The sequence below is a fragment of the Brachyistius frenatus genome, unplaced genomic scaffold (assembly GCF_029030835.1).
Source record: "Brachyistius frenatus isolate BFR_SWC_R1_liver_20210118 unplaced genomic scaffold, ASM2903083v1 Contig_36, whole genome shotgun sequence".
NCBI lineage: Eukaryota > Metazoa > Chordata > Actinopteri > Embiotocidae > Brachyistius > Brachyistius frenatus.
This window is the reverse complement of record NW_027210635.1, coordinates 3,400,532-3,414,523: the sequence shown is the minus strand read 5'-3', so window position 1 is coordinate 3,414,523 and position 13,992 is coordinate 3,400,532. Positions and strand designations below refer to the sequence as shown.

General features: G+C 38.9%; 1 protein-coding gene across 1 annotated transcript in view; it reads right to left on the bottom strand.

Annotated features, from left to right (window-relative positions):
- Positions 1-13,992, bottom strand: part of LOC138622550 (protein shisa-8) — a 104,843-nt gene that overhangs the window by 14,027 nt on the left and 76,824 nt on the right. The window contains exon 4 of the mRNA XM_069701434.1: positions 4,077-4,193. Coding sequence (XP_069557535.1) covers positions 4,077-4,193 — 117 coding nt within the window. The remainder of the gene's footprint in view (positions 1-4,076; positions 4,194-13,992) is intronic.

Genomic DNA, 13,992 nt, shown 5'->3' with positions numbered 1-13,992 from the left:
GGATCTCTGGATCCAGCAGCTTTATCGCCCAGCAAGAGAACTGATAAACGTGTGAAAAGATGATGTGAGTACATCTATGTTCCTGTGTAGGTGAGTGTGTTCTTACAGGCACAGAGATAATTACATAAGGAGTAGTTTGACATGTTAGGAAATAGGCTTACTCACTTTCCTGCTGAAAACTAAACGAGATCGATATGACTGTTGTGTTTGACTAAAGAAAAATTGCAAAAGGAAATTCAACAAAACTGTTCTAAATGATCGGGCACAATTCAATAATGATAATAGTAGCCTAATCTTCCAAGTATTCACTTTACATGAGCTCTGTCAAACAAATATAAAATGAGCTGCTCGAGCAGATGTAGCGTGCACCTACAACTGAAGAAACCAATGGAAAAGCCCCAGTGTCAAAGGTCATAGGTCGTATATGTGCTGCGTGAGCTCCTAGGTACATCATTAAGAGCATGTGGACCCACGGTGTCAGAGGATCAACGTCCCTGATGGCAGAGAGCATGACACACAAAAATTGCACTGTGTGTGTGTGTGTGTGTGAGACAAAAACAGCCGATTCCAAACAGAGGGGCACAAAGAGGCGCCTGTGTGTCTTTAAACAGAGACTGAACTTGATATCTCGACATCCAGAGAGAAAGAGGAGCATATTGCACCTCAATGTGTGAGGGATTTGTTACTTTGAAATATTTTTCTGTAAAATGTGGCTGACGCTCATTGTTGAGTGGTTGGGGGTTTGCTGCTGCTGCTGCTGCAATCGGCCTTTGTTTTTCAGTCACTGAGCAGAATAATGAGATGAGATTTTCTCTTTTCTGCTCTTCTCCTCAGTCACTCGCCACACTCACACACATTTCGCTGGCCTCAGTTGTCTCCGACTTACTGTCCTAACTGCTCAGCCGTTCTGTTTTATTTCAACGCTGTTTGCTATAAACTTTGAGTTTATTTCAAAAAAAAAAAAAAAGGAAAAACTCTGTCCAGTGCGCTGTGGATTCTGTGCACAATGTCTTATTTTAATATTCTGAAAATACAAGTTATTAAAACAAATAAAAACAAATAAATGTCATTGCATGTAGGATACTTTAGAAAACAAGGGCCTTGTGAATACTTCATCTGTATTTGTCTGTGTGGAAACCAGGAGAATTAGACTGGCATTAGCATTAACTAACACTAGCAACAGAGATAGAATTACCTTTGCTAAACACATCTTCAGCCTGGAAGGCTTTTCTCCTTGAAAAGTGAAAAGATACTGTATGAAAAGGCTAATCAGTATTAAAGCTAAGCAACCGACAAGGAGTTTATTAGAACAACATAGAGTAACAGCCTGGCATTAAATTGTTCCTCATCATACTTATAATACTTGTTTTAAAACCACCAGTCACCTGGAATCATTAAATAGTTAGTCAGAGAAGGTTTTTGACATATGATGGACAAAATGCTTTATTAGCTGGAGAGCTACTGCTAATCAAATCTGCTGCAGCGACTGTTGTGTTTTTAGCAACATTGACCATTGGGGGCTAAAAATTAATGGCTGGGTTATTTTTTTATTTTTTGGATTCCTTTGTCTGAAATCTAAGGAGCAGTGCTCTAAAAATAATTTTTTTAAAAAAATGTCACAATGGTAAATCTGCTGCTGTTATTATAATGGTGGCTGGTGAACTGATCACGAAACTGAAACTTGGATGTCCAAGGCTCTGTTCTTTCTACATCTGATACTCTGATACAGCTCTGATGGACAGCTCCATCTCTTTCTGCATATTGTGTCAATGAACAGAACATGTACATGTCAGGCTGTCGCTTCTCATCTTTGTCACCGTGTCCTTGTCTGTCTGCAGTGATCAAACGGTATGCGTGTCCATATTTACATTCACATATTTACACTTCAGACCCATAAGTGTGTCTGTGCATTAGAGAAAAGAACATGCTGCGTGTGTTTGTTTGTGTGGAGGACATGTTTATGTTTATATGTGTCATTTTGTAGGGCAAGCTTGAACTGGCAGCTTCACCCTACTGCTGTCCAGAGTGATGTCACTCACTCCACACATTACCCATAATGTATTGTGTTTGTGTTATATCTCTGCTTTTATATTGTGGACATGTTTACCATTCCAGGATAAGTCATGTCACCATCAGCACTGGTTTTATACCATCTACCACAGCTGTGTTATTATTCCTATTCACAGAAAGGCAGGCTATCAATAACTCTCAGCATTATAATGGCTGGACTCCGGCTTAACACACAGAACACTGCTTTTATAAAGGCTGTAAGGCAACAAATGATCCTAATGTTCACTTTGTTCAATCCAGAAAATCACTAGTTATGAAACTAATGCACCATTCATGTAACACCATGTTAATGTTATCAGAGTAATGTATTTATGATCGATTTAAAATACAGGGAAACCACAAACAAGTGCATATTAAATTGTTGGGCCAGATTGGTTTAGATTCTGCACTTTTCTGGACTTTCCTTATGTAATGTTTTGATGTTGGTGATGGAAAACAAAGTCGTACATGTTGGTTTAAAATCTAACAAAGTTATGTTGCTTTGCAGTTTTGGCAAACATTGTCCAAATGTTATTAGTGCAATTGAAGACCCGCGTTAGTCAAAAGGCTTTTAAAATACATGATACACAGTATATACATGTAAATATGGGTTTATTTACAACCCTGTTTCCAAAAAAAGTCGGGATGCTGTGTAAAATGTAAATAAAACAGAATGAGATGATTTACAAATCACATAAACCCACATTTAATAGAAAATAAACCAAAGACAACATATCAAATGTTGAGACAGATTTTTTGTTTTGTTTTAGGAAAAGTATGTGCTTAGTTTTAATTTAATGGCAGCAACACGTTTAAAAAGAGTTAGAACAGGGGCATGTTTACTATTGTGTTTTACCCCCCATTTAAAACATTTGGCGCAAGATGAAAAAAAAAATACAATAAAGGAGACCCCCAGCTGTTGAGCAGCTGAAATCCTATACCAGGCAAGAATGGGACAACATTTTACTTTCAAAACCCCAGAAACTGGTCTCCTGAGTTCCTAAACATTTACAGAGTGTTGTCAAAAGAAGAGGAGATACAAAACAGTGGTAAACATGCACCTGTCCCAACTTTTACAAAGTTTTTGTTAACATATTGCTGCCATCAAATTCAAAATGAACATGCATTTTTTATTTTAGAAACGGGGTTGTAGCTCATTAGTTTTAGTGCCAAACCACGTAGTTGCACTTCATTTTATTTTTTAATTATGATTTATTTTTTATTTTATTTTAATATTTTTATCTCTGCATATGTAGGGATACATGTTAAATTGAATTAGCATTTTTATGTTGTGTTCTTCTTTGTAGTTTTGCTGGGCATTTGGCAAAGTGTGTGCATTACAACACATGACAGATTAAACAAGCCATATTTTCAACATCTTGTTTGGCTTATCTCCTGCTAAACAGTGACAGCTTTTCACAAAAAAATATGCCCTATGTAGGCGCAGAGAACAGTATAAAAGCTTACACTGGCTCGATACTGTGCTATGTGATGATATCCAGTTGTGTATTACAGCTGAGGAGAGCTACTCTGGCAGCTTTTACCTCTAACTCAATATAAATAGTTTCTTCCAGAACTGAGGCAACCCTGTTTTATGCCACTTTTTCCAATTCATGTTTTGAAATGCATTTGGGAATGGGTGTTTATTGAGATGACAAGAGTGGTGTGCTCTATAATTTAGTCATAATATTTATGTCTTATCTGCCATGATCCAACATGAAAACCAGCCACTGCACTCCAACATGAATCATGGTTCAACATGTTTGGACAAGAGTCAGGCTCATAAAAAAAAAAAAATCCATTATCTTAATTGGTGCTTTCTCTCTCTGAGCCACTTCCTGGCACATTTGGCCTCACTGACCTTTATACAGAAAGCCTGGGTTGTGTCTTGCTGCTTCCACTTCAGTAGTTGCATCCATTAATGTGTACTCAAACATGCATACATGTAAGGAAAATGTAGAAGTGTATTTATCAATGTAGTCAGTGAATGTGCGTGTTTGTGAGCTCGTCTATGTAATGCCACTCACCCACAGCCTTGAGCGATGTGTACTTGTTGAAGCCAATTCCCAGGTTGTTATGAGGGTGAGACAAGGCCATGGCCGGACCCAGGGGAGATAGAGCTGCATTGTTCAAATGGTTATGATCTAAGTGAGCGAGACAGACATGGAGACAAAGAGAGAGAAGCAAATATCAAACAAATATCTGAAAAGGCAATCAAAGAGAATGCAAATTATGAGAATATTCTCCAGAGGCGAGAACAACATTGCGCAATATAAAAAAGGAGCACCGATAAGTCCTCTGTGGTAGATTATGGCCTGAGAGGATGGACTTTTGTTTTCCATGAAGGAATAGAGTGAGACTTGTAGACACATGTGATTCGAATAGTGTGTTTGTACACCACATCCAGGATGTGATGCAAGATGCTCTTTTTGTGAAGGATGTGTGTAATTATTAGCTGAGGCTCGACAGCGATTTGTGCATTTCTATCAGCCCTCATTACATAATTGTGTTGCTTAAAATAACAAATATATTCATAAAGCCTTTGCATGTGCAGGTTATCCAGGACAGAAGCAAACAATTCTTAATATAAGCCCACAGTTTGAGCATAAACAAGGAGAGCAGGCAAGAAAATGAAACGCACAAACCTAAAACATGCACGCACACACACACACACGCACACACACACACACACACACACACACACACACACACACACACACACACACACACACACACACACACACGCACACGCACACGTCCACTTATCCATGTGTGTTGCAGACAAGATGCCAGATTTACTGTAAACAAGCTGCTGATTCAAAGATATGTAACTGGAGCACAGTTACATTCTCATTCATTTAGGCTTCACAATCACTGGTTCAATTGCTGCTGAGTTGTATTGCCCAATCATATTCACGCAGTGGTACAGCCAATCATCCAGCCCAGTATTACGCTAAAGTGTGTAATACACCTGCCACACCATAGCCTTGGCGTGAGAAGTAAACGCAGGTATGAACAGAATCGGAGACGGAGGTCATGTGAGGAAGGTCATGTGACAGAGGTCGTTTAAGGAAGTACAAAAATGATTGTAGGTTGGGGGTTGTTGGATTTATCAGAAAACCAGGGTTCAAATCCGTTAGAAAGCCACGTGACTTTCTTTAAAGAAATCTTTTCCTAACCCTTCCCTAACCGAGTAGTTTTTTACTGCTGACACTAACAGTATGCTGTGGACGAATTACAGACTTTGAAGTTATGTCATACCATTGAACCATTATTACTTGACAGCTGCTCAGCTGATATACTCATCCCACCACCACAACTTTATTTATATGTCCTTTATTTGTGGTATTTTGATGTTGATCTGTATGTTCATTAAGGAGGGGTTTTGTTTCTCCCAGCAGGATGCTGTCTGTCTGAATGGTCTTTTTTTGTCCGTCTCGCTGTTGACATTGCGATAATAATAGTTTATCCTAAAGATTGATGCTAACATTTGTTTGCATTGGTGCAGGCTCTTTTGATCTCATGTAAAAATAAATATAATTCTGGAGATCTTTTGTGCTGCAGCATGCTGGCTCCGCCTGCCTATTTGTCATGGCTTCAGTTGTCACTGTCATTCTTGTCTGGAAACCCTGTTTAGATTTAGATTCTCTCAGCCACTGTAAAGGGAGGACCAATGAGCAACCAGTGGGGGTGGCTGAGAGTGAAGTCGAGTGTTTGTTTCGAAATGTAATTCCAACAGCAGCGTCATTGGTTTAGCTAAATGAAGTGACATGAACAATTGTAGCAACGCTAGAATATATCGAAGAATTGAAGCTGGAGCAAGAGCAATGCTCCTTGTATCGTATCCTCAAATTTACTTTACAAAGTCTGCAATGGTCATTTACCAACATGGTGTTGCACACTGCAGCTGCTGAGAGGGGAGGGTTTCTGCTGTTTACAACTTGGCAAGTTTCAGCACACAACATATGGCATATTGTGGCTAATGCTGATTGGCTGAAGGCTGCTCCAATAGTTTCAAAATTAACCCGAGTTCTTGGCCCATTAGAATGCAATGTATGAAACAATCTCCAATGGGGTGTGGTCAGACCTGGCTTATTCATTAAGTGAATTGGGGTCTGGTAATGACAGGCAAGTGCAGCAGCACCCCATGGAAAAAAGATGGATTAGTAAAACTCAACATGCCAGGACGAGTGTAGTGCTGGTTCTGTCTGATGGGCCTTAAAACTGCACTAACCAATATGTTTACAATAAAGGTTTATTAAATTATAATGTGGATTGTGAAAAGAAAATTACTACCTGACTCCACTGTTCTCCTGAACCCTACGAATGGTTCTGTAGCATCATTCAGCAGATTGTTTTGGTATTCCAACTTCACCGTTTATGCTTAGTTTCACTGCTCTCATCAGTCTCATTTTGTTGTAGCAAAACATGTCAGATGAACTGATTGTACATCATCTGCCAGCAGCAAAGAACTGACAAAGTGGGCAATTAACTGGAGGATTTAGCAGCTAAAAGTCAGATATTTTTGGAGTTGTTTGAGATTAAAAATGAGCTAAAAGGATAGTAAATACAGGATGTATAATTAGCCAAAGACACAGCTCATATGACAAATGTTGCTCCACATCTGCTGGATCTGTAACTGTTTGCTGAATTGATTAATACAGTTTGATTTAGTGACAGTTGTCGAATGTAGAACAAAAAAAGTAAGCCTTCATTTTAGAAAGTACTTTCACAGCAGTAACACAAGAAATCTCGCTTTATTTAAGAGTGATACACAATCTTTGAAAATATCCACACATCATCTTTAACCTTAAAGCCCTCCTCTCCCTCTGAAGAAACAAGGTCAGGCCAGGATTACCTCACTTCTCTCCAAAGTCTAATCTCTCCAGAAGTATAAAACTTAACCAAGTCTCTTTCCCACGGGGGATGAAGTACACACACAGACTTTTGCACTCTTGTGTAAACAAACACTTAAACCTTACGCCCGCGTCCGCCAGCCCTACGATAACCGAAACGCATCAGTGAGAATCAAGCGAGAGGGGAAATAGGAGAGAGAGAGTGGTAGAGGCAGGGAGAAAGCCGGAGAGCGAGAAAAGTGACACCAGCGCTGACTGATTGAATTAGAAATAGATCTTCACTTCCCCGTGTAATTGATATGCAGTAATGACACACTGTGAGCAGCGTGGAGTGCAGGGAGGCCCAACTGTGTGTTGTAGTTGTATGCGTGCATCGCTGTGTGTATGTGTGTGTGTGTGTGTGTGTGTGTGTGTGTGTGTGTGTGTGTGTGTGTGTGTGTGTGTGTGTGTGTGTGTGTGTGTGTGTGTGTGTGTGTGTGTGTGTGTGTGTGAAATAGTGGGTTGTGATTGCCGTGTGTGAACCACTGAAACCACCTCCTCTCATGTGTCCCCTACGACCACAAAAACAGAAATTCAAAGGTCCACGGCCTTCAATCAACCATCCATAACAAATAAACACAAACAACAACTCATTATAAATTGACTGTTTTTATCTAGGAAATTAGATTTTCAGGAATTTTTGTGTGATTACTTAACATTTAAAGGAATAGCTTTTGCTCTTTAAGTGTCCTACATTCAGATGCCATGTTCTTAAGCATTCCTCTAGAGAGCCAACAACAGTGGAAATAATGAGAGGGAGAAATGGAGTGAAGAACAGAAAGACAGAGAGAGTTGAAGGCAGAGATAGACAGGGAAAACATATCAGCTAATTGATGGAAAGATCCCTGGCTGGTCTCCAGTTTGACCACAGGGCTGTTCCCGGCCACCAGAGAGAGAGAGAGAGAGAGAGAGAGAGAGAGAGAGAGAGAGAGAGAGAGAGAGAGAGAGTGAGTGAGAGAGATACAAACAGAGAGGTTTTTTTTTTCTTTTGTTTTTCTGTGGTATTACAGCATAACATGCAGTAATGTGTGTACCGGCTTTGCCCTTTTTCTTCTCAAAGGGTTGTAACAACCGGACATGGCAATACAATACAACAATCATGCTAAACATAAAGGGGCACAGCATGGAGTTGAGTTGGTTTGGTTTATGTGTTAATATCCTCAAATTGTACCATAATTCCTGTATTTTTTATTCAGATTCAATAAAATCCTAAATAATTGGTTATTGGTTATATATATGTGTTATATGTAGCAGTGGCCACCTTTAAGCCTTTATCTTTAAGATGTGAAGCAACTGCTGCTTTTGCTGGAGTAAAACGCCATTTGTGTATTAGTGATAAAGGAGCGAGCTCAGGTAGTGATTAAATCTGAAAAAATAAAAGTATCCCACTGGTTTGTTTAAAATGAACAATAGATCTGAAAAATAAGGGAGCAAAATTAGCAACAAACACAACTTATATATTTATTTTATGTATAGACAGTAGAATTGGCCGGTATGGAACAAAATTAGCATTTATTTGAAGTTGCAGTTCTGTCACTGATTAATGCAATATTTATTAACACATTTGTTTTAAGGTCAGTTTTGGTCTCCTCAGGCCCAATATCTGCCTCTATTAGATGCTAAATATTCCACAGTGTACTAACCTGTTTGCTTATCTGCTATTTGATTACTTTAAAAAAAATATATATATTTTCTTTAAAATGTTTCTTTTTTTCACTAAAAACAAGCTGCAAAGCAAAAACAATAAGCTGAAAGAAGTCAAAAAGCTCTGTAAAGCTGAGAGGGTTATGCATGTCTGTGGTTTTCTCACTACAAGCGACACCTTTCACATCACACATGGAAATTGTATCCATTGTTACTTACAAAATATTGATTAGTGCAGCTTTAATGTTTGGGGGATGGTGGCGGTGGTGGTGGGGGAGGGAGGAGGGCTATTTTGAACATTCACTAAACATAATAACCTCATTCTGGGAAGTAAAATGTTTTTACTGCCTGTGACGGATGAGTTAAAAACTTTTCCGATTGTCTCATCTTTTTTATGAACGAAATGCATTTCTCCTCTGTGCACAGCGTATATATATATTTTTTTCATTTTAAGGCATCGTCTTCATTTTGTGAAATGTCAAGTCACCAGCCTGTTTTAATGTGTAATTCAGGAGGCTTCCTGTCATTGTCACTTTGGTCTTATTCCATGTATAAATTTCCCCTCGGGGATTAATAAAGTGTATAAAATCAAAAATCAAAAATCAAAAAATAAATGTGTGAGAGCGAGAGAGAGTAAAACAATAGATGCTTCCTTGTATTCTGTATTCTGGCATAGATTCTCTCTGACTGTCCTACATTTTCTCTGCATGTGTGTGCACGGATGTGTGCATGTTTTTGATGTACTATGGTATGGAGGCCTCAGAGGAAAATTCAAATTTATGTTTATTAAAGAGACGTGCAGAGGAAAATGAGGACTTATATTAGATGAATGTAATTCACAGTGTGGATGTGGAGACAGAAACTGTGAGAGTGAGGAAAGGTTTGTGGACATCTTTTAGTGCGTATTATTTAAAGTATTGTCAGGCCTGCATGGCTGTGTGTGTGTTTGTTTTGCATGCTTTCCTGCCAGCATGCATTTGTTTTGGTTTGTATGTGTGCGTACCTTTGTGTGTGTGTGTGTGTGTGTGTGTGTGTGTGTGTGTGTGTGTGTGTGTGTGTGTGTGTGTGTGTGTGTGTGTGTGTGTGTGTGTGTGTGTGTGTGTGTGTGTGTGTGTGTGTGTGTGTGTGTGTGTGTGTGTGGCAGGCAGCAGAGCACCGCTGGGTGATGGCCTAATTCAGCAAGGCTCTACATCAAAGAGGCTGACTGCTGCAAGGGCTTCAGCCAGCCTTACTCTGACATGACTACTGTCACACACACACACACACACACACACACACACACACACACACACACACACACACACACACACACACACACACACACACACACACACACACACACACACACACACACACACACACACACACACACACACACACACACACACACACACAGGGAAAAAGAGAGAGATGCAAAGGGGAAGAAAGGAAAATAGATGCGAGGAGGTGGGAGTGGCATGTATAGCAGAGAGGGGAGTCCTCTGTTGCTTTGTGCACACTGTAATATACAACTTGTTTTTTCACCTTGAAAATAAGAGCGAAAGGGTTGACTTAAAATTAGATATTAATTCTGAAAAATACAATTTGTTTTACGACCACCAAATGTGATTTTGGTGAAACATTTTCTGTTGTTTTGAACTTGAAATCGATGTTAGGTGCATTAAACCTTCATTTTCAAGTCAAATGACGATGATGATGTTTATAAGTTCTGAAATGGTCTGAAAATAAAAACCAGGAGTATGAATTTCAATCAACACAACATATATGTCTGAATTCAGTTAATAAATAAAAGATTACCAGAGTCATTTCAATTCCCCCATGTTGTTTCAAACTAGCAGGGATGTGATTTTGAGTGATTTTAGCCACTCAGGCTAAACACCATTACATACAGGTGTATGAGAGAGGAAAAGGAAGGGAAAAAAACCAAGACTGAGAGTGTAGAGGAGGTCAGAGGAGGCCATGAAGTTTACTTTGTGACTCATGTTGGAAACTTGTCTTTTGATTGTACTATTTTCTATAGTGAGTAGGATACATGTTCCCAAAGCAATGTACCAGCTGTTTGGGGGACTGGTTTTCATGTTGGCCAATGTGCAGATCAGATTAGTAGAGCAGAAGCTACAAAATCAAACATGTGTCCTCACTAACTGCATGCAACCATCTGAAAAGTTTGAACACTGGACTTTGAAGCAATTCCGACTGACTAATTTTATTTTGAAAGACAAATTCAACATTGTTGTGATGCATGCTTATTTTGTGTCATGCTGAGATAAGAAGATTGAAGCCACTTTCATGTCCGGACATAAAAAAGGCTAACACAAAAACTAAGCTGGGAGAAACAGCCTACACAGTTCACTAATAAACACATGTGCATCTGGTTTGCTTAATCTGTACAAAAACAAGGACAACAACTGTTTGTTTTTACAAGGAGTTTATAAACTAGATTATTTTCTTTCTGGCCAGCTGCAGTGATTTGTTCCAAATAGCATAATTATGTACTAACACTCACTATTTTGAGTGCGTTGAGAAGTGCATTCACACTGGCAACTATGGAAACATGCAGTGCACTGCAAGCACCCTGATGACCTAATTAAAAGCAGATGAAAAATGGGTATGAAACAATGACAAGGAAAAGCAGGGAATACCAACGTAAAGAATTTTCAAACTGTGGCATCTGAGAAAGTTGCAGCTGTTGCAGAACAGGATACAAAAGTGTTTATTTTGCACTAAGTCCCACTATACTGCTATTGGGTAGAAGCCATCAGCATGTTTTGTGTGTGGGTGAAGCAGACGGCACGAAAACACATACATTTCTGGGTAAAATAATTAAAGTCGGTAGATATGTAGGCAGGGGATGCTTTCAAATACTAATAAAAAAAAGAGGCTTTTTTTCTGATAAGTGCAGAATGGCAGTGTGTGATTTGAGACAGCACTACCCTGTTGAAACTCAAGTACTCCACAACTCAGTGTACTAACATGTAACATACTGTATGTGAGTGTAAGGGAAGTACGCAGTTTGAAACACAGCATGGAGTCGTGTCATCCAGGTTTTATGCTAAGCTCACTGTTGGCTGGTTGTCATATTCACCATGTATACAGACAGATATGGTTATGTAGATGTGTTCATCTAGGTCTCATAAGAATACCTGCAAATGTATTTATTAAATGTCAAACTATTCTTTTAACCAAATCTCAAAATTTGCAACAAATAGCAAAATATAATTTTGATTTTAACCTCAGAAAGCTGCTTCCACTTTAACTTAAATAAGGCAATCTTAACATAAGATGACTGTGAGCTCTTTGCATGCTGAAGCTTTTAGTGGGTAGCATGAGTGTGCGACATATGGGCCTCCTTCATTACAATCTCCATCTATCTCAGTGTGCCATAAAAAATACACGTGAACATTTGTTTGAGGTGTTGTAGAGTATAACGTGCTGTTGTCCCTCTAACTCATGCAAACAACACATCCACAGAGTGCGAGCAGCTGCTGCTTCAGTCCTACATCCACCCATTCTCCCACTGTTTATTATTTCATAGTCACTTTTCCTCTTTTAAATTTCTCATCATATTCATCCTCCCGCTTCCCTAACAACCTCTTCCAGTCTCTCCGTCCTCCTTCCTTCGCCCTTCATCTGATTCTCTCTATAACTCGCACTCTCTTTCCTCTGTTTTTGTTGTCGGAGTGTGAGGTTGCCCATCTGTTGCCATCCAATGAAGCAATGAACCTAATGTGTGGGGTGCACTCATCCACGTTTAATTTATTTAATTCTCTCTCTCTTTTTTCTATCTTCATTTTTTGTACAGTATGAAAAGTCTTTTGAAATGTTGTTGTTACAGTAGGTCTTTGTCTACATAAAAACTCCCATATACGTGTTATATATTTTATTTTAGGAGAAAATTAATACATTTAACATGATGCAATGTATTTGACCTTGTTGACCTGTTGACTGTTATTAAGGCTATTGTATGTTTGGAAATTTGTAATGCTAATATGCAGAAAGATTAGCTGCACCCTGGCTTTTCATTGCCTCTGTTATATACATACTTTACTTTGGTCTCACTCTTGTTTGGGTATGTTAAATGGAGTCATTTACGCACACTGATTTCAATGGAGAAGTCTCTCTGTCATCCTTCCCTCCCTTCTCGTCCCCTCTCACACTCTATTTGCAGGATAAACGAGGGCTTATCCCCGGATAACACCATTATTTTCTGCCTTTAGCCCTGACATTGAATGCATTGAACTTTGCTGCTCAGCACTTTCCACAATGCAGTGGACCGCTGCTACACACACACACACACACACACACACACACACACACACACACACACACACACACACACACACACACACACACACACACACACACACACACACACACACACACACACACACACACACACACAACTAACCATTATTAAAATGAGACCCTTTCTACGTCTGAAAAGCTGTATTACAATAAAAACCTGATTAAAACAGCATTTAGAATAAGAAACAACATTTAATAAAGACCTAAAAATAACAGAATAACAATAATTAACACGAATACAGTCACAATAAATACAGCAAAAGCAATATATTGAATGTTTGTTATTTGAGGTCATTCTGTAAAAACCTCAATCAGCTGCTGAAAAGACACAATTTCTCTCGCTCCTTTCTTCCTTCTAGTTATTAAAAACTTCCTGTGTGGCCACAGTTGCTGTGCACGCTCTACAAACATCATTTATTATGAAAAGTAGCTCCGTTCAAGGAAAAGGTGAAAAATATCATAATAATAACCTGAGCAGAGAAGAAACATGATGCAGAAAGTTGAAGGTTTTGTACAAGATGATATTATGACTGCTGTGGTAACACTTTCAGACATTAATGAGGCCCTACTGTATGTCAATAAAAAAATTGTGATGTTGCCACTATTCTAATAATAAAAACTAATATCTGAGAAAAGCTATCATGGCCCTGTGGAGTTGATGTTGTTAGCTGACACCAATTTACACATTTTACAGACATGGAGCGACATTAGTATGAATGTGAAGTCGTGCTTCAGGGACTTGCTGAATGTAGGTCCATCATTTACTCTTCTTTGAGCCTCTTTCTCATCTTTAGCAACTCTTTTTGGAAATATCTTGCACTGAACCTGGCAAATGCTCCACTATGTGCACTAGCTAACCACTGTTTGGTGCTGAAAAAGTTGTGTACATTTCTTATATAAGTGCTTTTACAAAACAAACATACAAAACAAAAAAAACAACTTCCCATTGCAGCTGAAAACGGAAACAGTAGGATAAAAAATAAATAAAAAAGAAAGAGCTGAAAGGCACTAGAATACTCTGCAGAGCTGAGTGGAGATGCAGAGTGCAGTAATAATTATCTGTTGGTTTGTCACTAGGAGAGACATCTTCCACATGATA